The sequence below is a fragment of the Herpailurus yagouaroundi genome, unplaced genomic scaffold (genome assembly GCF_014898765.1).
Source record: "Herpailurus yagouaroundi ecotype Mexico unplaced genomic scaffold, PumYag 29, whole genome shotgun sequence".
In the NCBI taxonomy this organism is placed as follows: domain Eukaryota; kingdom Metazoa; phylum Chordata; class Mammalia; order Carnivora; family Felidae; genus Herpailurus; species Herpailurus yagouaroundi.
This window is the reverse complement of record NW_024412377.1, coordinates 107,003,286-107,028,694: the sequence shown is the minus strand read 5'-3', so window position 1 is coordinate 107,028,694 and position 25,409 is coordinate 107,003,286. Positions and strand designations below refer to the sequence as shown.

General features: G+C 34.6%; 1 protein-coding gene across 8 annotated transcripts in view; it reads left to right on the top strand.

Annotated features, from left to right (window-relative positions):
* Window positions 1-25,409, top strand: part of ERBIN (erbb2 interacting protein) — a 133,912-nt gene that overhangs the window by 67,142 nt on the left and 41,361 nt on the right. For 7 of the 8 annotated variants that reach the window (XM_040451864.1, XM_040451887.1, XM_040451881.1 and 4 more), the window contains exons 5-14: window positions 1,178-1,256; window positions 2,822-2,911; window positions 4,907-4,963; window positions 10,489-10,552; window positions 13,828-13,902; window positions 14,730-14,874; window positions 16,127-16,199; window positions 16,536-16,665; window positions 16,961-17,076; window positions 19,447-19,516. In XM_040451864.1, the coding sequence (XP_040307798.1) occupies window positions 1,178-1,256; window positions 2,822-2,911; window positions 4,907-4,963; window positions 10,489-10,552; window positions 13,828-13,902; window positions 14,730-14,874; window positions 16,127-16,199; window positions 16,536-16,665; window positions 16,961-17,076; window positions 19,447-19,516 (899 nt within the window). Of the gene's footprint in view, window positions 1-1,177; window positions 1,257-1,511; window positions 1,636-2,821; window positions 2,912-4,906; window positions 4,964-10,488; window positions 10,553-13,827; window positions 13,903-14,729; window positions 14,875-16,126; window positions 16,200-16,535; window positions 16,666-16,960; window positions 17,077-19,446; window positions 19,517-25,409 lie in introns of those variants that run through there. The other variant, XM_040451901.1, reaches the window with a different exon arrangement.

The following is a 25,409-nucleotide window of genomic DNA, read 5'->3' as shown; positions in this document are numbered from 1 at the left end:
ATATTTTACCCACTAATATTATATGAATTTTGACTGGACAGTTAGTACTGCACTATTTGCCAGTTGGTGTTTTTGTGCCATTCATATTTCATCACCTGAAATCCTGTGTTTGGCACAGTGGTAAACTTGCTTACTTAGAATGATACAGTGACGAGGATGTGTGGGTGGCTCAGTTGGTTAAGCATCTGACTTTGGCTCGGGTCACGATCTCACAGTTCATGGGTTCGAGCCCTGTGTCAGTGTCTGTGTTGCCAGCTCAGAGCCTGCAGCTTGCTTCGGATTCTGTGCCTCCTTTTCTCTGTTCCTACCCTGCTCGCACTCTGTCTCTCTCTCCAAAACAAATAAACATTAAAAAATTTTTTAAAAAAAGAATGATACAGTGATGAAGTTGAAAGAAGTTTAAATGATCTTTTAGTGTCAACCATGTGGAATAATCATACTGTGTCATTACAGGAATGAATCTTACAAACAGAGTTTTTGGAATATTTGAAAAAGATTTCACATTCTTTTAGTTTGGATTACAACATTGCTACTTAAAGTTTGTGGGTTATTCACAAATTATTAATATATTTTTGCAGAGATAGTTTGTGAAAATAAGAGTAAGTGCTTAGAAAGCTTACTGTAATTTGGCTTGTCACATTTGTATGGTATTTTACAGAAATTTTGCTCAGCAGCTGCCTTCTGGCATATCTGCTGTCATATCAAACATAGATTTTTTTTTTTTTTAACCTCTTCTATCTTCAGCTTTGTTTTCAGTTTTGTCCTTACATATATACATATGTTAGGGGCCACCTTAATTTGGAGCCCAGCATTAAAAAAAGTAATTCATCTTTGTACAGCAGAAAAATGGGTAGATTGCTAAGTGTTCTGCATTTTGTATCCTTCACATCATCAAATAGAGAAGGTATTAACTAATTTTCAGAAGAACTTAAGGAAAAAAAGGCAGGTAAAATTAGTAATTGACAGTTATAAAGAGGCACATGAAAAAAGATGAAGAGAAAAGAGAGAAATCGTTGTAGAGGTAGTTCTGTTAGATTGATGTTGGTGTCAATTTATCTAGATCCTACTTAGTTGGTAAATTTTGAATCTGCAAGGCATATGGTAATTTTATGTTATTATTTTATCTTTTATAAAAGATCCTTTTAATTTGATTATTGATTATCTGTTCATTTTCTAGGAATACAGGAATTTCCAGAAAATATAAAAAATTGTAAAGTTTTGACAATTGTGGAGGCCAGTGTAAACCCTATTTCCAAGTAAGTTCTCAGTTGAGTTATAAGTTACTTTTGTGAATAAAACATCTCTGAGATAGTAGTAGAAAATTGCTTTCTATATTTTAATGATTAATTGATATCAGCCTTAAATCTGTACAAAATTTTAATGTTAGATTAAAAAGAAACCTCTTAAGTATTTTTTCTCAACCCATATTTTACAAAAGTAAATTAGACATCCAAACAGATAACACAGGTGTTTTGTTCCAGGTCTCGCAGATAGTTTGTATCAGAAACGAGGCTAGAATCCAGGTCTCCTTGTTCAGTGATATTTGCACAATGTAAGAATATCTTCACTTGCAAATCAGCTGTGCAGCACATTAAAACTTTTGAAAATAATAAAAGACAGTGAAAGATCAAGAAGGTAAAAACAACAACAAAACCATGTGATTGGTTACACCGTATACCAGAGGTCATAAATATTCTTTTATGATGGTAGTGGCTATAAATAGAACGCTTTCCTGACACCAAAACTGTTAAATTTTGCAAAAATGGAATGGTGAAACAAAAGATGAATAGAGCATAGCTTAATATAGCTAAGTCGAACACTAAAACCAACTTTCATGTATTACAGTACTGTATTTAATGAGTTTTCTGAACAGTGATGCTTCATTTGCTGTGGTAGATGAAGGAGTGTGATGTAGGAGAGAAACAAGATCAGTCAAAGACTCTGGGATGTCTCACTGCAAGAGAATTTTGTACTTGTTAAAATCCAGGAAAAACATGTACCGATGATGTTTCATCTTTAGCTGAAAATATTCCTCTAGCATCCAGTTATAGATCTGTAGTTTGTTTTGCAAACCAGAGGAAACAAAGGTAAAGTTAATACATACATAGATTCTCAGATGGCCTTAAGATTTTATTTAGCTTTTTTAAATTATTTCTTTTCATTTGCTTATTATAAAATTATGCAGTCTTTTTGTGATTGTTTAAGGGCCTGATGTTGAAATTGAAAATAATCTCAACTAGTGGTTCTCAAATGGGAATGATTTTGCCCCTAAGGATCATTTAGCAAATTCTGGAGACAATTTTGGTTTTTACAACATGTGAGGGGTAGGTGGTGCTCCTGGCTTCTAATGGCTGAAGGCCAGGGTTGCTGCTAAACATACTACAGTGCAGAAGACAGCCTCCCCACTACAAAGAATTATCCAGCCCCAAAAGTCAAAACTGTCAAGGTTTGGAATTCCTTATCTAATCCTTTGGACTGATGTTAGATAAGGCAGATTTCAGTAGTGTCTGCTGATGTCATAGTTATGTACTAAATACATTTCTCTGTATTTTGGCTCATTCAGACTTGATCTTTTAATGCACATTTTATCTTCTTGAGACAAATACTGTTTCATTTCCTTTTTACAAAGAGATGAAATTATAAACATTGAAACAGACAAATTATTACAAAAGGGAAATGTTTGAGGATCCCTCATAAAAGTAAAAAGGTGCCTATTATCTGTTAAGAGCATGTGCTGGGTAGACACATTCTTAGAGAGATTCAGTAAGAGACTGAAATTCTGTGTATTAATTTAACTTAAATTCTGATATATTTTATATAGGCTTCCTGATGGATTTTCTCAGCTGTTAAACCTAACCCAGCTATATCTAAATGATGCTTTCCTTGAGTTCTTGCCAGCTAATTTCGGCAGGTAAATTACAGTTTCTTCTGAAACCTTTTCTTGTTAACTCTTACAAAGTTTACAAAACAAGTTGCTTCAGTTATACTATTAATTACGCTTTCATAGGCTCTTCTTTTGTAATTATTTTCAAGCATTGTGGTTTTTATAGTTTTTTCAGAACTTGTTATTTTGTCTTTGAATTTATTTTCCCAAGTAAATTATAAGCAGTGAATATTGAGAAGAAAAGGCAATGTAAGACTTGAATTGGTATTTATTTAAAATATGCAAAAATGGTTTAAATGTGGGTAATTTCTGTATATTTGAGATACAGAATGCTTTATTCTTAGCATTTATCACATCTGAAAATGATCTGAATTATTGATTTATATGTTTTCTCCATTGGACTCAGAGTTCTGGAGAAAAGAAAGTGTGTTTCCGGGGTCTACCCCATTACACACCTCTACCAATATCTGAACATGCAGTTCTTCTTGTCATTATAGTGTCTGAGTAATTTTTCTTAATGAAAAGACAGATCAGTGAATGAATGAATAATAGGTATCAAATTATTACTGTTTTTATTTTTATTTTTTTTAATGTCTATTTATTTATTGAAAGAGAGTGAAAGAGAGAACATGTGAGCATGGGAGGGCAGAGAGAGAGGGGGAGGGAATCCCAAGCAGGCTGTCGTGGTGTCAGCTCAGAGCCTGATGCAGGACTCAATTTCACGAACCATGAGATCATGACCTGAGTCAAAATCCAGAGTCGGATGCTTCACCAGCCGAGCCACCCAAGAGCCCCAGAATTATTACTGTTTTTAAACTAATTACTAGAGAAAGTGCTGTTCAGTGGCACGTTAATTTTATCTTTTAGTCTGTAAATAAAGACAGTACTGTATGATCTCACTTATGTGTGGAATCTTAAAAAAAAACAAAACAAAAGTTGAGCTTCTTAGATGCAGAGAGAACAGATTGGTGGTTGCCATTAGGTGAGAGTGGGCAAAATTGGTAAAGGTGGTCAAAAAGTACCAGTTATAAAATAAATAAATTACGAGTATATATGTACAGCATGGTGGCTATAGTTAACAATACTGAATTGCATATTTGGAAGTTACTAAGAGAATAGATCTCAGAAGTTCTCATCATAAGAAAAAAAATTTTGTAACTATGGTGATCGATGTTAACTATACTTTGGTGATCATTTCACACTATATACAAATATCACATCATTATGTTGTATACCTGAAACTAATAATGTCATATGTCAACTATATTTCAATTAAGAAAAAATGAATTCTGGGCATTGTGGTCCAGTGACTGTTTTGTAGGAGCTATGTTATCATGCTACATATATTTATATACAAACACCTATATGTATGTATATATGTAATATGTGTATACATTATATATGTAAATATATAAAAATTAGTGTGCTTGATATATTCCTTTTCTGTGTCTGGCTTTTGGACCACTTTAAAAAAAAATATTTTTGACACATAGTATAAGTTTAAGGTATACAAATGTGTTAAGGTATACAAATATAAACAAATATGTTGATTTGATACATTTATGTTTTGTAATATGATTAACATTGTGGTATTAGCTAGCACGTCTGGACTGCCTAATCTGCTCATTTTCCCACTAATTTTATTGGAATGTGCATCACTGAACAGCCAGAGGATTTCCCCTTTTTTATATCACCTTACATTCTTTTATTCTTTTTTCTCTCAGAGCCAGACTCTGGAGATGAATTATTGTTCTCTAATCTACTACCAGCTAATAATTTGGGAAGGCATTTTCACAGAAAATGCTGTAGGATTTATATTTAAGTACATTATGTGCTTTAAGTATGTAGAAGTGTTTAACTCTCCCCCTCCCCCACTAATTCTGAGGAGCAGAAATCGTCTTTTCTTACTTTATAATTACACAATAAATATTGGTTGCTTTGAAACTGTAGGGCGTGACATTACATCATAATTAAATTCATTGTCTTTGTCATAGATTATTGATTTGTTGTTTTGTTTTGCAGATTAACTAAACTCCAGATATTAGAACTTAGAGAAAACCAGTTGAAAATGTTGCCAAAGTAAGTAAAGGTGTTATCCTTTCTAAAATAAGAATTTTTAAGTAATTCTTAAAGATTTTATTTTTGAAGATTTTTAAGTAATCTCTACACCCGATGAGAGGCTTGAATTTACAACCCCCTAGAGCAGAAGTCACATGCCCTACTAACTGAGCCAGCCAGGCACCCAAAAATTTTGAATTCTTACATCCTTAGAGAAATGTTAACTTTGTAATACCTAAAATATGAGTGAAAATTGTTTTAAAAGGCTGACATTTGTGGTCATATTTTAATTAGTAGTGTTGAATATAAAACTTTTGCAGCTGTTGGTATTTTGTAGTGATTTCATAGCTTTCTGGAACTCTGTCTTGTGTTAAAATATGAAAATAATATGTATATAAGGCCCACCTGAGTCCCCAATATAGGTCCCAGTTCATATACTAGAGCTTTCATATATAGGACTCGTTAGTGAGATCGATAGGGTCTTCATGTGAAGTCGAGTAACTATAATTTCTAAGAATTTGTCTGGTTTTGTAGTCTATTGTAAATTAGAAGTGGGATGGAGGGCCCCCTACTGGTAAGCTAACATAAGAAGAGATGGCCATCCAAGAGCAAATAAGATAAAACTAAAACAGATCTACAGACTCAAAGTGCCCTGTAGTCTATGTCCATTTAGGAGTACCTTAAAACTCACTGAATTCATTGCTACATTCTTACAGTGTAAGCATTGGCAAAATACAGTCTTGTTAAATCTGGCCCACTGTTTATTTTTGTCAGTAAAGTTTCACTGGAAACACATTCATTTATGAACTGCTTATGGCTTCTTTTGCTCTCTAATGTTAGAGTCAGGTAGCTGTGACAGAGACTGTATACAAAGCATAAATTACTTACTTTCTGATCCTTTATAGAAAATGTTGCCGACTTCTATTGTGATTGAATTGTCAAGAGTTAATTGTTACCTCTTCTTTGGCATCTTATTTATATCTGTTATGAAATTTACCACATAATTCTTTTTTTATATATACATTTTACTCCCATTTTACCTGACCAACTAATATGCACGTGCACATGTACTTGTAACCTTCCCCCCATGAATGTACGTCTTTGGGGACAAAGAGCATATCTCGTTTTGATTCCTAGAAGACATTATGTATTAACTGAGTCATTGTTCAGCGCACGAATGATTGGAGCTTGTAGTGATGGTTGTGAGTATAAATTAAAATGGAAATTAACTATATTAAATTCAAAAAGGTTTAAGTATTTTACAGATGGGATACTGGCGTTGATGACTCATTAGTTCAAAACCTAACTGCTAAAAGATTCAAATATGATGTAAATTGGGGCACCTGCGTGGCTTAGTCAATTAAGCATCTGACTTTTGATCTCAGGATGTGAGTTCAAGCCCCACGTTGGGCTCTCTGCTGGGCGTGAAGCCTACTTAAAAAAAAAAAAAAAGATGTAGGGGCTCCTGAGTGGCTCAGTCGGTTAAGCGTCTGACTTCGGCTAAGATCATCATCTCACGGCTTGTGAGTCCTGCTTTGGGCTCTCAGCTGTCAGCAGGGGGGCCCACTTGGGATCCTCTGTCCGTCTCTCTCTCTGCCCCTCCTCCATCCTTTTTCTGTCTCTCAAAAATAAATAAAACTTGAAAACAAAGATGTAAATTGTTTACTCAACTAGCTAAGCTTACAATTAATATGGTTTATCTAATATCATACTTTTAACTCATTATTTTATCGCCCTATTTAACTTGAAATTGGGCTCTAATGTATTTTAAAATATAATTCTTACCTACTTTCTTCTTAAGACTCATGATTAACACTTTTGAGACCTCACAAACTATAAACAGACTGTAGTTTTTGCATGTTACAAAAGTAGTATGCATTCACGTTTATGTGAATGAACCTTCTTATAATCAAAGATTAGTGCATGGAAAAGCTGTTTTAGATATGTAGCTAAGTGAAATTTAATATCATCTTCATACTGGAGGGCATGGGACCAAGCACACAAAAGATGGGCATTTTTCCTCTGTGACATGAGAAGAAATGGTAAAAGGGAGTCAAATACAAAGGAATTTTTAGAAGTACACAGGAAGAAATTTGAGGGGTATTGTTTTTAGTTTATCCTTGAAGAAAGAAGCTGGATCTTAAATGAAAAGACTTGAAAGTGAAAACATAAAATTTTGTCTTAGACTTTTGAGATGTCTAAGTAGGATCAAAGTTGCCAATAATGCAAGTTGAGATGGAGATGCTTCTAGGATTTTACATTATATTTCCTTGTTTTGTTTTTATTTGTTTTGAGAAAGAAAATCTTAAACAGGCTCCACCTCCAAGTGCAGACCCAGACATGGGGCTTGATCTCACATACGGTGAGATCGAGACCTGAGCTGAAATCAGAAAGAGTCGGATCAGACGCTTAACTGACTAAGCCACCCCGGCACCCCTATATTTCCTTCTTAATTATGTGCATGTGTTGTTCCCGTTTTTGTAAATCACTTTTAAAACCTCAATTTCTAAAGCTATCATTCGTAATTGAGTTTTTCCAGTGCGCTACTTTTCTTTTTTGTACTCTTGTATTACTTACCTGTTGATGTAGTGTTTAACTGCTGTGTGTGGATTTGCTGTGCTCTTTTGTCATTTTAAGAATACTGAATTAAGAAAAATAAGATTGTTTTGTTTCAGTCTTCACCTCCTTCCTCAAAGACCTCTCTACTTTTCTCAAATGTTTACCTAGTATGATATTATGGACCTAAGAGTTTAATATCATAGCATCTAATCTTTATTCAGAAGGATCCTGGATACACCTTTTGCTTTGTTACAAAGCAAACTAGAACTGACTTAGAGATTTTCTGGACAAAGATCTGAGTAAGGGAAGTAGAATTATAGTATTTATAGTACCCGAGACTAGGCCCTTAATAAATCTATGTTAAATAAAGCAGCTTTGAGAAAATCTGGTGTGAAATAATTTAAATTAAAGGAATGTTGATAGAATGGCACATTTAAAATGGAAGGGCTGGGGAAAATTTGCGTCCTCTAATGTTAGGTCAGTAACATAGTGTCATTACATTTATGTGTGTTCTTAAGTTTGTTAGTTTTTTCACCAAAAAGCCAGAGAAATGTTTTAAGTAAATTTTATTTTGCTTTTTCTAATTTGTTAAATTCCCAGCGAAGATAAAAATAGTCTGTTGTTCTTGTGTTGTGATTTAAGGAGGCTGTTGGTTTTTAATGATGTTAATTTTTAAATTACTAGCATATTAATACATATTGATAATATAATAACTGTATTTTGCTTTCATTTTGTCATATCCAAAAAAAAATCATAACACAGAGTTCTTTATCTGGGTAGCTAGTAGTACCTCAATCTGTCAAATGCTAGGTTTCTCTAAAAATACTAACTTAAGAGTATAAATATGTGCTTGAATTAATTAGTTAAGGTTTTTAAAATGCCATTTTGATGGAGACAGAAAACTACAACTTAGTTTATTATGAATTAGTTTTTGTACATTTCTCAAGTCTCTATAATTTCAGAAAAATATTGATATTAAGTTGGAAGTTAAAAATAGTGTATTCTGGCTTTAATTTAAAATAAATTTCATGGCCCAAAAACAGACACATAGACCAATGGAATAGAATAGAAACCCCAGAACTAGACCCACAAACGTATGGCCAACTCATCTTTGACAAAGCAGGAAAGAACATCCAATGGAAAAAAGACAGTCTCTTTAACAAATGGTGCTGGGAGAACTGGACGGCAACATGCAGAAGGTTGAAACTAGACCACTTTCTCACACCATTCACAAAAATAAACTCAAAATGGATAAAGGACCTGAATGTGAGACAGGAAACCATCAAAACCCTAGAGGAGAAAGCAGGAAAAGACCTCTCTGACCTCAGCCGTAGCAACCTCTTACTCGACACATCCCCAAAGGCAAGGGAATTAAAAGCAAAAGTGAATTACTGGGACCTTATGAAGATAAAAAGCTTCTGCACAGCAAAGGAAACAACCAACAAAACTAAAAGGCAACCAACGGAATGGGAAAAGATATTTGCAAATGACATATCGGACAAAGGGCTAGTATCCAAAATCTATAAAGAGCTCACCAAACTCCACACCCGAAAAGCAAATAACCCAGTGAAGAAATGGGCAGAAAACATGAATAGACACTTCTCTAAAGAAGACATCCGGATGGTCAACAGGCACATGAAAAGATGTTCAGCGTCGCTCCTTATCAGGGAAATACAAATCAAAACCACATTCAGGTATCACCTCACGCCAGTCAGAGTGGCCAAAATGAACAAATCAGGAGACTCTAGATGCTGGAGAGGATGTGGAGAAACGGGAACCCTCTTGCACTGTGGGTGGGAATGCAAATTGGTGCAGCCGCTCTGGAAAGCAGTGTGGAGGTTCCTCAGAAAATTAAAAATAGACCTACCCTATGACCCAGCAATAGCACTGCTAGGAATTTATCCAAGGGACACAGGAGTACTGATGCATAGGGGCACTTGTACCCCAATGTTCATAGCAGCACTCTCAACAATAGCCAAATTATGGAAAGAGCCTAAATGTCCATCAACTGATGAATGGATAAAGAAATTGTGGTTTATATACACAATGGAATACTACGTGGCAATGAGAAAAAATGAAATATGGCCTTTTGTAGCAACGTGGATGGAACTGGAGAGTGTGATGCTAAGTGAAATAAGCCATACAGCGAAAGACAGATACCATATGGTTTCACTCTTATGTGGATCCTGAGAAACTTAACAGGAACCCATGGGGGAGGGGAAGGAAAAAAAAAAAAAAAGAGGTTAGAGTGGGAGAGAGCCAAAGCATAAGAGACTGTTGAGAACTGAGAACAAACTGAGGGTTGATGGGGGGTGGGAGGGAGGAGAGGGTGGGTGATGGGTATTGAGGAGGGCACCTTTTGGGATGAGCACTGGGTGTTGTATGGAAACCAATTTGACAATAAATTTCATATATAAAATAAAATAAAAAAGGCAAAAAAAAATAAATAAAATAAATTTCAGCTACTCATATTTGTGATTCTTATAAAACTTTATTTTGAGTTGTATTGAATTTAATTTGAAAATATGGGGAGAAATGTCATATTTACTGTTCTTAGAATTTTGAGTATTAATTTTCAGAATCAGCTCTATTGAAGGTTTATAAATATATGACAAGGCTTGAAAGAAGATAATAATAACTATGTAGCTGCCGGTCTAATTTATTAGTTGACTTATATGAAAATTTTTTCTGTGAAAAAAATGAAAGCCAGCTACTCACATTCTGGTCTACAGGGTTTAAACTTACTGCAGTTACTTATGAATAGAAATGAAAACCTGGTGACAGCCAAAATTAGAGAATAATTTAAAACTTGCTTTGTTTAGAAATTAATTATAGATGACTTTTCTGAGAAATTGTTTTTATTTTCTCAATATGTGAAAGCCTATACATAAGGTATTACATAAGAACATTTAACACATTAATTTTGAAAGCTTCCAGGTAATTGATATTTTTGTATACTTAATTCTTCATTAATCCCTTGTACATAGAACCATGAATAGACTGACCCAACTGGAAAGATTGGATTTGGGAAGTAATGAATTCACAGAAGTGGTAAGTTCACACCAGTCTCTATCCATAAGTCTTATATTTGAGAACATGTGAAAATTAATGTATTTATTTCTTCGTATTTTTTTGGTTTATTTGTTTATTTTTGGGAGAGAGAGAGGAAGAGAGAGAATCTCATGCAGGCTCCATGCTGTCAATGCAGAGCCTGACATGGGGCTCAATCCCATGAAACATGAGATTATGACCTGAGCCAAAATCAAGAGTCAGACATTTAACCAACTGAGCCAGCCACCCAGGTGCCCCTTTTTTTGAAAAATTTTAAATGTTTATTCTTGAGAGAGAGAGAGAGAGAGAGAGAAACAGACAGACAGACAGAGTATGAGTGGGGAGGGGCAGAGAGAGAGAGGGAGACACAGACTCTGAAGCGAGTTCCAGACAGCTTTGTGAGCTGTCAGCACAGAGCCCGATGTGGGGATTGAACCCCTGAACAGTGAGATCATGACTTGAGCCGAAGTCGGACGCTTAACTGACTGAGCCACTGAGACGCCCCTATTTCTTTGCCTTTTTAAGTATAAAATAGGGTAAAGATATACATATATTTTTAAGAGAAAAGATATGAAAATTCTTAACAGGGAAGAGTAACCAAACAGATAGAAGTAGCTGATAGTAGTGAGAATAAAACGTGAAAAAAAAAAAAAGGGAAACCCATGGAAAAGATAACTAAAAGTTTTTAGGCACACTAAGTAGACAATGTGAGAGATTATAAGGAAAAAACAAAGTTATATCAGCCTAGAATATATCAGAAAAAATATTTCTGCCCCTCCCTCTTCTTGCCCTCTGTCTCTCAAAAATTAATAAACATTAAAAAATCTTTAAAAAAAAAAGTATTTCTAAGTCAAAATTAACTCCCTAAGGGTATTGGTCAGAAATTTATTCAATGATAAAATATTTTTCTATAATTTTACTGAATAGCTAAAGGAAAAACATTGAGTGAAACAATTTTTGAGTTTGCAATTAGACTTCTGAATTGTTTTTGCTTTGTATGCAAAATGTGCTATGATATGGAATCAGAAAGGAAAGGAGTATGTAAGTAGATTTTTGTCGTTAGTGAGTTCTCCAAAAGAACTCAGAAAATAAGCTAGATATTTTTTTGGAAAGGAATTCGTGGATCTAAATATCATTAAAATGTTTACATTATGTCTGTTTCTTTCTTAAAATTATGGTTGATTTCAAATGACAATCTTTTTTTAATTCTAGTATAATTAACATGGAACGTTAACATTAGTTTTAGATGTATCATATAGTGTGATTCAGCAACTCTGTACATTGCTCAGTGCTCATTAAGAGCACTCATAATCCCTTTCACCTGTTTCACCCATCTGCACATCCACTTCCATCAGTTCTCTATAGTTGAGATTCTGATTCTGGATTTGTCTCTTTTTTTTTCTTTGCTCATTTGATTTGTTTCTTAAATTCCACATGTAAGTGAAGTCATGTGGTATTTGTCTTTGTCTGACAGACTTATTTTGCTTAGCATTATGCTCTAGAGCTATTCATGTTGTTGCAGATAGCAAGATCTCATTCTTTTTTACGTCTGAATCATGTTCCATTGTATCTGTATACACATTTTCTTTATCCGTTCGTCTATCGATGGACACTTGGGTTGTTCCATATTTTGGCTATTGTAAATAATGGTGTCATAAACATAGGGGTACATATATCTTTTCGAATTAGTGTTCTTGTATTCTTTGAGTAAATACCCAGTGGTGAAATTGCTGAATCATAGTTTTAATTTGTTAAGGTATCTGCATACTTTAAGGTTTTCCATGATGGCTGTACCACTTTGCATTCCCACCAGCAGTATAAGAGGGTTCCTTTTTTTCCACCTCCTCACCAAAACTTGTTTCTTGTCTTGTTGATTTTAGCCATTCTCACAGGTGTGAGGTGATATTTTTTTGTGGGTTTTGATTTCTATTTCCCTGATGATGAGTGGCATTGAGCGTCTTTTCATGTGTCTTGTCAAATGATAATCTTAAAAACAAGAATTTCTCAATATTGTCAGCTTCATGATTACCCTATAGGTTATTGTATTATACATTTGTTCACCTGTTAGTTAACTTTCAATGTCAGTGGGAGAGCATGGTTGTTTTGGATACTTCATTTATTTTCTGAAATACTCTTTCATATTCTTTATTTTATTTTAATTGAAGATGGCTTATGATGGGTTTTATTGTGTGTTGGTAGAAGTTTTTACTCCTTTTGAGAAAAATACATATACTATGCTTCCTAACTTATTAAACTTAACATTTTTATATGTATTAATCTATTTCCACATTAACTATTTGAAAAATCTTCATTATTGTTAATTCTGTGAATCAACTTTCCAATTCATTAATTTTTGTACATTTTGATCTCCAGCATTATACATTTTTTTAAAACTTACCCTTAGAATGGTAACAGATAAAGCACAGAAGAATATTTCTTTTTATCCAAGTTACACTTAGAATTCTTACCTGTATTTTTACGTTAGCAGTGAATCTGAACAACATGACTTTTACATATTAATTGTGTTATTATGTTGATTAGATATGATGGTACTCTCTGCCATCACAGTGTTAATGACTCGACACAGGTTTGTGTGGTGACAGAAATACCTTTGAAGAATGCATTCAACAGAGCCTGCAAGGGCAAAATGCCCAAGATCAAGTTTTGTCTCAATACCAAGAAGGCCCACTGCAACCCGCTCATTAATTTTTTGGTTGTTAACCACATACTACAAACAATATTTCACTTTGTAATTGCTGGAAGTTCAAAATAACAGAATATGTGTGCCATGTGATTATGCCTTGGTTTACTTACCTTTCCTTTTTTATTGGAGGTTTAAGATTTTTTTTTTCTTTATTTTCCTCTCTCTTAGTCATCAGGGAGTATCTTTGTGGTTTTCATAAAAGGCTAAATCTTTTTACAGATAATAATTAAGAGTATCTTTTTATCATACTCTTAAAAGCAATGGGTCTTATTTTTATTTCTTTATTAATTTTATAAATACTCAAGCCTGTTGTGTAATCAAAAGCTTAAATGAGTTTTATGCATTCTACTCTTCTGGAATGCCTATCTTTGAGTTCTTTTTTAGTAATATCACTGTAATAACTGTTATGCAGTGGAAAGTCTCGAATCTTGGCTTTGCTTCCCACCCCCCAGTTATTTATTTAATGTTTTAAAGTAGAAGTCATCATTAGAAGTTCCCTAGAGCTTCTTTTGCCAAATAAAAACTTTCAAGTAAAGTATTGAACCTCTTCGCCCCCTTCTTACCCAAACAGCCTGAAGTACTTGAGCAACTAAGTGGATTGAAAGAATTTTGGATGGATGGTAATAGACTGACTTTTATCCCAGGGGTATGTATATCAAACTTTAAATGGATTCTCTTATTGCTATCTGTCCTTCGCAGTTTTATGAATTGTACATTTTCAGATTACTATTAAATAGAACTAAATTACTTTTTTTTTTTTTTTTACTATTAATACATCCTTGATTAAAATCAGAAACTTCCCATAGTAAACTTTTATAATATAATCGCTTTTTAATATCCTGGACTGTATCCTTCTCTGTGGTTGCAATTGAGTTTATATCCTAATTCGTTTTGTCCAGAGAATTGTTAAGTAGGGTATTTTCCACATAGTTTGTGTCTTATCATCTGACGTTTTGCTTATTCCCATACCTGAAGAACATGAGATTGCCTATATGTCCTATCGCCCTAGTCAGTGGTGACAGCTGAGTTCCCAAAGAAAAGTATAAGCCCATTGTCACTCTGCTAGGCTCTTAGCAGGAGCTCTTAGCTTTATTACTGAATACATTACTTATGACATTTTTTAAAAATTTGTTCATTTATTTTGAGAGACAGAGAGAGCGTGTGAGCAGAGAAGGAACAGAGAGAAAGGAAGAGAGAAAATCCCAAGGAGGCTCTGCGCTGTCAGCACAGAGCCAGACATGGGTCTCAAACTCACAGACCGTAGAGATCATGACCTGAGCTGAAATCAAGAGTCAGATGTTTAACTGACTGAGCCACCCAGGCACCCCTACTCATGGCATTTGCTAAAAAATTGAATCTTTTCTCTCATATAAATGTGTAGTAATGAATTATAACTTGGTATTGAGTTTATTACCTAAACTTGGCATAAATAAGCTTAATAGAGTCATTAGATTTCCCATTTTTTACTTCTAGTTTATTGGTAGTTTGAAACAGCTCACATATTTGGATGTTTCTAAGAATAATATTGAAATGATTGAAGAAGGAATTTCAGCATGTGAAAACCTTCAGGACCTCCTGTTATCAAGCAATTCACTTCAACAACTGCCTGAGACTATTGGTTTGTATTGCTTTCTAATTCATATAATTAGTTTTTACTAATGTGAACTTTCAGAAATTCCCTTTTTGTCATTGCTTGACTCAAAGTTGTCATATGTCACATTTCATTTGTGATGAGCTAGTTTTGTTTTTTTTTTAGGTTTATTTATTTATTTAGTTTTTTGAAAGCGATAGAGCTCATGTGGGAGGGGCAGGAAGAGAATCCCAAACAGGCTCCAGACTATCAGCGCAGAGCCGGATGTGGGGCTCAAAACTCACAAAATGTGAGATCATGACCTGAGTCAAAATCAAGAGTCACATGTTCAACCAACTGTGAGCCACCCAGGGACCCTCGTTGTGAGCTAATTTTCTTATACTGCCAGTCACGAATCTTATATGAATTTTTTCTTCATGTGATCACTTACACATTTTACTTCTTAGTTGACATTTACTGCATTTTTCTTTACGGAAATATCATTTTTATCACTCTAATAAAATTTAAATTCTTTAAAAAGAGGTTAAGTTATCCAAACTTTGTTTAACTTCTAATCATAGCCCTCATCTAGTAACTTTTTTTTAGTCTTCCTTCATTGTAGGCTCACAGATGAAAAAACAAACCAGTTTAGCAAATCCTATGAGAGCCTACATATGTGTAGTTGCTTGTAGTCTGATGATGCTTCAAGGAAATAGAATTAGTTTAAAGAACCAAAAGCGTAAACCTTGCCATCTTCATGATGTTTAAACATAGGAACCAAAAAATATTTATACATATTTATCAGGTTATGTAGTTGTTTTGGCTCATGTTACATTTTGCAAATTCTGCTATGATTTATTCGCCACTTTTAATTCCACACTCGATTTTTATTGTTTTAGTATTTAGAGTACATAGAATAGTTTGTTATACACTTACTATTTCCTTTTTGTTTGTACTCACTTGTGCCATGCCATTGTTTTAAGGAGCAGGGCTACAACTGTGAACAAACAGACAGAAGTCCCTACACTTATGAAGCTTACATTTTAGCGGGAGTAAAATAAATACACACTAATGTTAAAAGGTGATATATAGGTGAAAATTGAAAATATAGGGTAAGGGAGTACAGAGTTATGAGATGAGGAGTGAGGAGATGAGATTAGGTTGATTTCTTTTTTAGATAAGTTGACTAAGAAAGTTCTACATGATTCCTGTCAAATGTAATATATACTCACATTAACTGTTGATTGACTTGCTTCTAGTTCCAGCTGGAAAATTGAATATTATTTCTTCCCTCAAATAGGTTCATTGAAGAATGTAACAACTCTAAAAATAGATGAAAATCAGTTAATGTATCTGCCAGACTCTATAGGAGGGTAAGATTTTTCTGAATCACTAGAAGACTTGGCTTTCATTCAGCTTTATATATTTATGTTTATATGTATATCATGTATATGTTTCATTCAGCCATATATATTTTCAGATAAATGCAAAAGTAGCATCTAAGGGAGATTCCATAAGCATTTAAATAAGTAATTGGTTACAGGTTGGATAGATTTAAAGCAAAGATAGACCTATTTTAATAAGTTTAGTGGAGATAGAGTTTTGCTAGATTTGTTAAAGTCAAGTTCAAATGTTTATATATTCTAAAGTTTTGGATTATATATAGGAAACTTTTAAAAAATAATGTATGTCATTTATTTTAACTAAAGGTTAGTATCAATAGAAGAACTGGATTGTAGCTTCAATGAAGTTGAAGCTTTGCCTTCATCTGTTGGACAGCTTACTAATATAAGAACCTTTGCTGCAGATCATAATTACTTACAACAGTTACCCCCAGAGGTACAATATTTTAAATTTGCCTTGAATTTTTTTTCATATTATTTATTATGGCTATCCAGTGGGGTTTTTTCTGTTTTCTTTCAGAAATAATTATGTAACTAAGTTCTTTAATTTCTGAATAATAATTAGCTATACTGTTTTACAGAGATACCAACTTTTCTTTATATGTGAAAATTAATAAATAAAAATATGATTCCTTTTATAAATGAGAAAAATGTTGGAAAATTGTATTTTACCTATGTCTGTTAAGCAGTAGGCCAGAATTTTGATCCCCAATTTTATGTTTCTCTTTTAGATTGGAAGCTGGAAAAATATAACTGTGCTATTTCTCCATTCCAATAAACTTGAGACACTTCCAGAGGAAATGGGTGATATGCAAAAATTAAAAGTCATCAATTTAAGTGACAATAGGTTTGTAATGCTGTTGGTTTATAGAAGACACTGAATGGATGAAATAAAAGTTTCATTGTATCATAGAAAATCAAATGCATGTTTTTCTTTTCAACTTCTTTTTGGTTTTTATTTTAAAAAAAATTTTTTTTTTTCAACGTTTATTTATTTTTGGGACAGAGAGAGACAGAGCATGAACGGGGGAGGGGCAGAGAGAGAGGGAGACACAGAATCGGAAACAGGCTCCAGGCTCTGAGCCATCAGCCCAGAGCCTGACGCGGGGCTCGAACTCACGGACCGCGAGATCGTGACCTGGCTGAAGTCGGACGCTTAACTGACTGCGCCACCCAGGCGCCCCTTCTTTTTGGTTTTTAAATAGAATTTTCATTTGAAAGAATGACCTAATTTTACCTGTGGTTTTATAGTGTGGTTATTTGTTGCAGTCCATTTTGTGTCAACTTCAGCCATATAACTTGCAAGTTTAGCTCTACATCTTTCCTTATAGTCACCTTTTAAAAAATTTTTGTTTTTAATGTTTATTTATTTTTGAGAGAGAGAGACAGAGCGTGAGCAGGGTAGGGGCAGAGAGAGGGAGACACAGAATCCAGAACAGCCCCAGGCTCTGAGCTGTCAGCACAGAGCCTGATTGGGGCTTGAACCCACAAACTGTGAGACCATGACCTGAGCCAAAGTTGGACACTCAACCGACTGAGCCACCTAGGCGCCCCTCTTATCGTCACCTTTTTTATCCCTAAAGTCAGATCTTCACCTTAATACTGCTGCTGAATGGCACAGCTTTTAATCTGATCTGCTTCCTGTGCTTTTCTGAGCAGAGATGTGATTAGGCACCTATTCACATAGCTCAGGAAACACAGTCAAGGTGCAGAGTAAATAGATCACTAGAGCTGCTAAATTGGAATAATTTTTAAGTTAAGAACAGATTGTCTGTAATTTTTCTTGAAGTAAAGGTCCTAATAATGATAAAAGAATGGTTTTAGAGGGGTTTTACATTTTGCTTTCATAGTATCTTATGAAGCATTCAAAACAACACTGTGAAATAGTACGATACATACTGTCATTTTATGAGAAAAAAATTAAAACTTGAATTTAAGATGACTCACTTAGCTTGTAAAGTAGAACTTTAATATAAGCCCAGTTTTCTGACTAATTAGCATATTCAGACTGTTCCATTTTATTTAAGAATAACCACTGCTTTTTTAAAAAAAAAAAATCAGGGGCGCCTGGGTGGCTCAGTCGGTTAAGCATCCGACTTCGGCTCAGGTCATGATCTCACGGTCTGTGAGTTCGAGCCCCGTGTCAGGCTCTGTGCTGCCGGCTCAGAGCCTGGAGCCTGCTTCAGATTCTGTGTCTCCCTCTCTCTCTGACCCTCCCCCATTCATGCTCTGTCTCTTTCTGTCTCAAAAATAAATAAACATTAAAAAAAATTTTTTTTAAAAAATCATTCCTGATTTCTGCCTATACTTTGTACCCCAAAGCTAGAGCTATAGGTTCCAGCAAATTGCCTTGGAAGATAGGCATAGCAGAGCAGATAGGCATAATAAGATAGACGGTTTAAATAGATATTCTGTTTTATTTATTTATTTATTTATTTTTTTTTTTCAACGTTTTTATTTATTTTTGGGACAGAGAGAGGCAGAGCATGAACAGGGGAGGGGCAGAGAGAGAGGGAGACACAGAATCAGAAACAGGCTCCAGGCTCCGAGCCATCAGCCCAGAGTCTGACGCGGGGCTCGAACTCACGGACCGCGAGATCGTGACCTGGCTGAAGTCGGACGCTTAACCGACTGCGCCACCCAGGCGCCCCTAGATATTCTGTTTTAAATAGGGTGCTATTTTAATTTGGCATTTTAATGAGTTCTTCATATTACTTTGTTTTTTACTCATTACAGTGTTTAAATAGTCTTTGGAATATGAAAATTTTGGCTCATAATGAAACCCAGAACAGTGTTTGTTTTTTTTTTTTTTATTAACTAAATACCTATAAGGCTTCCTATAATAATTTGTTCTTTTAAATATAAATAAAATATCCAGAGCAATTTTATGAGACATTGCCTAATGTGTTCTTGTCTTTACATTAAAGTAGGAATAGTTAACATTTTTTTCTTAGCAGATAATTTTTTTGAGATTATTAAATTATTCATTTTTCCCCTAGCTGAATTGATTGAAGAATTATATTTTTAAATGAATTCTTATAAAATAATATTTTGTCTTATAACTTATGTCAAAGACCTATATTGGCTTCTCTACTAAATTAAATATTTTTCTGTTTTCATATTCAATAATATAAAATTGTTTAGAAGACCATTAGATTTTGCTCTTATATTTTAACATTTCTTATTTTACTTTTGTTTGTATTTTTTGTATTCACAGATTAAAGAATTTGCCCTTTAGCTTTACAAAACTTCAGCAGTTGACTGCTATGTGGCTCTCAGATAATCAGGTAGGCATTCTGAGTTTGTATGTTACTGCAATTCCAATTGTGTTATATGATTATGCATAATAATTTATGTAGGCTCATTTAAGAGCAGTTATACTCTGGTACACATTTTGAAATGTATGTAAGGAAAAATGAAAATATTTAGATACAGATAATTTATGTGCAATTTGTGTAGATTGAAAACAGTGAATCCTGTTGGACTGTCTAATTTCTCCTGAATCTGTAAAAAGATAAATTAAGAAATCAGATTCAATACTCTCTCACTTTTTGAAGGTTTTATAGTGATCCTCTTGAGTATACGTGTAGAGATTTGATAATGAAGTTTCACACACCTTAAAGAAGTGTTTCTAAGGAATTAAAAGTTATTTCCTGGACTTGGATAGGTAAACATTTTTTGAAGGCTTACAATAGTCCATGAACTGCTCTGGGAACTTGAGATACATTGATGAAGCAAATAGAATATTCTTATATTCTCATTGAGCTTACATTTTCAAGGGAGATAGAAACAGGTAATTATGTAATTGTATGTCAGAGCTACAAAGAAAAACAGAACCTGAGACGTTAGAAAAGTAGCAGGGCAAGAGTAAACATCCTATTTTAAATAGGATGATTTAGGAAGTGTCTCTCTCTGAGGAAGAGGACCAGTAGAGCAGACAGGCACATGAAATTAGGAGTGAACTATACATAGACTGGGACAGTGAGTTGGTAGAAGAGGTGCATTTAAATAATTTTAAGAGTGCAAGTCTTAATATTCGAATGAGCTTGGTGTAACTGAGGAATAGATAAAGCACTCAGGGCTGGAATAAAGTGAGTAAGGAAGAGAATTGAGTAAGATTAGATCAGATAGGAAAACTGGCACTATAGATCACATATGACCTTGTAGGCCATGCTAATGAATTGGGGTTTTACTCTGACTTAGATAGAAATCTGCTGAAGTATTTCATGCTAGGGAATGGCAAGATGTGATGTACATTTTTAAAAGATTATTTTGACACTTATGTGAGAAACAGTCTGTGGGTGCTTAGGGTGAGAGTGGAATATCCTATATTGCAAGGAGAAAGTTCAATAAAGATGCTTTTGTAGTAGTTTAGAAGGAGGTATTTCTGGGCTTCAATTATTGAGTGGGGACGATGAAAAGGAATGTAGGAACATCAGGCCAGTAGTTGACTGTCAAGTATACTGGCTGGAGATAAAATATGGGAGTCAACATTGTACAAAAGGAGGATTTAACACCATGGAAGTGCATGAAATTACTAGGGAGAGAGGATGGAGAAGAAAAGGTCAAAGATTGAGTTCAGGAATGAGAGGGGCCCCAAAAGGAGAATAAGAAGAACCAGCCAATCAGGAGGGTGTGTTATCTAGAGAGCCATCTGAAGGAAGATCAACTGCGACAGATTGTTGCTGGTGGGTCCCGTAGATGAGGACTTGTAATTGACCACGAGGTTTGTCAAGTCAGAAGTAGTTACTGACCTTGAGAAGAGTACATAGTTTTAGCAGAATAGTGGGGATGAAATACTAATTTAAGTGTATATAATGCATGGGAGGCAGGAAGGTCATGACTGTGGATTTACCCTAGTACTGTGGCTCAGTTCCCATTTGGACAGTTGATGGATGTATCTCTCTGTATTTGCCTTGGTTTTAGAATTAAATGTTAGCATTTTATCCTTGCAAATAGTAGCTATAATTCACCTGTGAAAAACATTGGAAAAATGTATTTTGAGTTTAATTTAAAATGTCTTAGGATTTGCAGTGTAGATTGTTAGAAACGTTGTACTTTAAATGATAAGAAATCTCCTGTATAATGTCACCAAAATAATAGATTGTAGGTCCTAAACAAAATAAGGGTTAACTTACTATCTGTAAGTATGAGGAAATCTTTTTTCCATATCTATTCTCAGCTATATCTTACTGTTTTGTTTTGTTTTGTTTTGTTTTGTTTTGTTTTGTTTTAGCAAGGCAGAGTACCCTTTTAATAAAATAATGCTTAGCATTTGACTTTGAGCAATACCTTATAATAATCTATCTGTATATTTTCCCAAGGTTTGGATACATGAGTCTCATAAGATATTCTTAAGTTCCATAGTTAAATTTGCTCAGGAGACTGTGTTATATCCTTCTTTTGGATTATATTAACAACTCTTACATGTTACTAGAGTAAAGAAACCCACTTGGCTATATTTCAAGATTCTGCAAACTTCTTAACCAAGATCTCTTTTCTTACCTCTCATTACTGAACTAAAAGCCTTAAATTGTCAATCCATGCTTCAGAATCAGATTGTGGTATTTACTTGTTCTACAAGTTAGGGTAGGAAATACTAAAATGATGATACCTTTGCTTCTATTACAGCTTAAACACAGTGATTACTTCATCATCATTAAATGTGTCAGTTCATGTATATGTAGAACTCCTATTTCTAATCCCTCTTAATTGAGTATTTAATGTGAAATGTTATGAAATTTTGCATCTGGATTCACAGAACATTGCTGGGTCTGGCTTATGCTAGTTAGTTATTATAGTATAAATGAGACATGGCTCCTGGTCTTGAGGACTCTTGAGACTTTTTTAGTATAATAGCGCTATTTTAGGTAATGAATACCAACACGGTATGTTAGACAACTCATTTTAGTGAAATTATCTGGTATCTAAGACAGTTTTTCATATTTACAATGTTCTCTCATTATCTTCTTGTTCCCCGTCTGTTAATTACTTATAAAAAATAAAAATTGTAGTGATGAGGGGTTTTGTGTTTTTCTCAAAGTTTGACAGAATAGTAAAGTAATAAATCATGAAGCATCCTGTGTAAGCCATGTTACCTCCCTTACAATATGAAGTAGTCATTTTGCTGTGGAAGTACAAATTATAGGGGAGAAGGTATGTAAAAGTAGTCTGATTATGAATTATCAGAATAAATTGCTCTTGAATATTTCACTGACCATGTAGCACCTGCAGAACATGGAATAACATGGTTTTTCATGAGTCTTTGTAGTCTTAAACAGAACAGTTGATTTGTTTCCTCGTTCATTTTGTCATTTTCATTCAAGAACAGTTTATTGAACACTGTTTTGTGCCAGGCAGACTAAGCGGGATACATAAGGCTATTAAGAAGGTCATTGTAATACAATGTGATAAAAGACTTGGTAGGACGGCTTCAGGTTCAAAAAAGAGTTTAACTTGGGGGTGTAAAGGCAGGTTTTCCAGAGGAGGAGATTCCTGCAATGACTGATTCTCAAAATAATCATAGGATTTAAACAAAGAAAGGGGAAGAATATTCTGGTTAGAAGGAATATTATAAACCTGAGCACTTTTTGATGAAGAAGTCTAGTGTACTAGGTAACTGTACAAGTGGTTCATTGTGACTAGAACATAACCTTTGAGATGGAAGAGTAGCAAATGAGGCCAAAGAGATAAACAGGTCATGGAAGATCTTATATTTCAAGAGGAACTTGCGTTGTATTTCAAGAATGGTAAATAGATGTTTTTTTTAATCTTGCATGTTAACTCTGATAAATTATGAGTGACTTCTGAAAGATTGTTTTAAGGATTTGGAAGTCTTATTCAGGCTCTGTGGAAAATTGCCGTGATTAGGGTGTCTCTGTAATTTATTGTCCATGTTATCGAAAAGGGGCTTTACAATAATTGTGTCAAAACTGCATGTGTAAAATGTGAATGTCCCAGGCAAACTGGGTGTTTGGTCGTCATAGTCCTAATCAATTATTCATATATGCCGTCAATTTAAGAGGAAGAAGTGATCCTGTGATACATGTCAACCCTACTGTAGTTGATGGTGAACCATTATAACATGAACAAGCAAGTAGTAAGATCCGATTGATATTTTGGAATGTTTTTTGGGCTGCGTTGTGAAAGGTGGATTTAACTAGGAATGGTGGTGCCAAGTGTGAAGGCAGGAGAGACTGGTTGGAGGGCGTTTCTATTGCCATACTCAAGGCAATAGAAAATGTTGGCTTGAAGTAAGATAATGACAGTAGGGCCAAAGAAGAGCTGTATATTTAGGGCATAACTTAAAAGGTCACATCAATGGAGTATGTGAAAAATGCATGTGTGTGAGAAGAAAGGCAGTAAAAGCAAAGATGAGCTTCAGAGATGTGGCTGAAGTGACAAGATGGAAATCGATAAAATTACCAAGATGAGGAACTGCAACAGAAAGAAAAATGTTTATGGGAGGATATTAAGTTCCAGTCAGGCATGTTTATTTTTTGGATAGGCATGTTGAGGACAGTTCTAGTGGCCATGATTCTCCGCCCCCCTTCATCCCCCTGCCGCCTCGACTGTTTTAGACTGTCGTTTCTCTGCTGTTGGTTTCCCCATTCTTTTAATTTCTAACCTCCTGGGATTTCTCAGAATTGCTCCTGAAGGCATGATTTCCTTTTTCCCAGGATCATTATAGATTTTGTTTCTTTAAAAAAAAATTTTTAGGGGCACCTGAGTGGTTCTGTCGGTTAAGCATATGACTTTGGCTCAGGTCATGATCTCACGGTTTGTGAGTTTGAGCCCCGCATCGGGCTCTGTGCTGACAGCTCAGAGCCTGGAGCCTGCTTCAGATTCTGTGTCTCCCTCTCTGTCTGTCCACTCCCCTGGGTCACACTCTGTCTCTCTCTTCCTCAAAAATAAAATAAACATTTAAAAAAATAATAAATATTTTTAATGTTTATTTTATTTTTGAGAGTGAGAAAGACAGACCATAAGTGCGGGGCTTTTTTTATCCACATAGAATAAATTCTATGAATTTATTTATTTAAATGTTCAGGATGAATGAATCCCAAGCAATACTAACATTTAAGTGGCAGATGGATTAATAAGCTTAGAGTAGCCATAGAGGTAGAAGAAAAACTATATGATAGTGGATTCAAGTTAAGGATGAAGCAGATAGCTTAAGGGAAGAAGCTGTAAGGGGATAAATGCTATTGAGGTGTCAATTCAAATGAAGTCTGGAAAATATGCAAGTTGGGTATAACATGCCAACTTATTTTGACTATAGCTAATGTAATTTTAGAGGTGTACATCAAAAACCTGATTGACACAATTTAAAGAATAAGTAAATGAGAAAATTGCACCATACAATAGTTGATTAAGCTTTTAAAAAGGTTGGATAAGAAAGGAGAGGGGTGGAACATAAAGAAATTGGTAGCTTGAGGCACATAAGAAGGAATTCTTTAAGCATTTTTATAGGTTGTTGCGAGGAGACTGTGGAGAATTAGATTAAGGATATGAGAAGAAGTTGGATAACTGGTGTGTAACCGACAGAATTTAAAACTGTGGCAGGGATTCTTGTCTTTTTGAAAGCAGCTTGGTCTGAAGTTTGTGAGAGGCAGAGCTAATGTATATGTTGAAATTCTTAGAATGTAGCAGGTTCCAAGCAGATTTTTACATCCTATTTTTGTTTTTTAAAAAAAAATCTTTGAGAAAATAGTATCTTCAGAATATAATTTAGGAAACATAGAAGGATTTTTAGGCACCATTGAGAATCCCTGTTGAAGTTGGTTACCACAGATCTGTAGTTACATTAATTTGCTCATTGGGTAATACAGACAAAGCACACGGTTGGAACGATTCTGGGTTGCAGCTTTGCCAATCCAGGTGTAAAGAGAAAGACAATGCAACAAGGTGATCCTCGTAATTGGCACAAAAGTATTTATAATGAGGTCTGATGAGGTACAAAAAGAAAGCAAATAAAAGAAAGAATTATGGTGATCAAGTTGAAAGTTCAAGGGAGTGTCAATTTTGGTGAGCTTGACTAGTAAATATTGTGGAAACAGTGGAGAGAGAGCAGACGTGGTGTCTCTGTTACCATCCTCTACTGCTTGTCCTTGTGCTTGACCGCTCCTCTGTTTCCTTTTCAGGAATTTTTCTTCTGCCAGTCTTAGATATTGGTGCCCC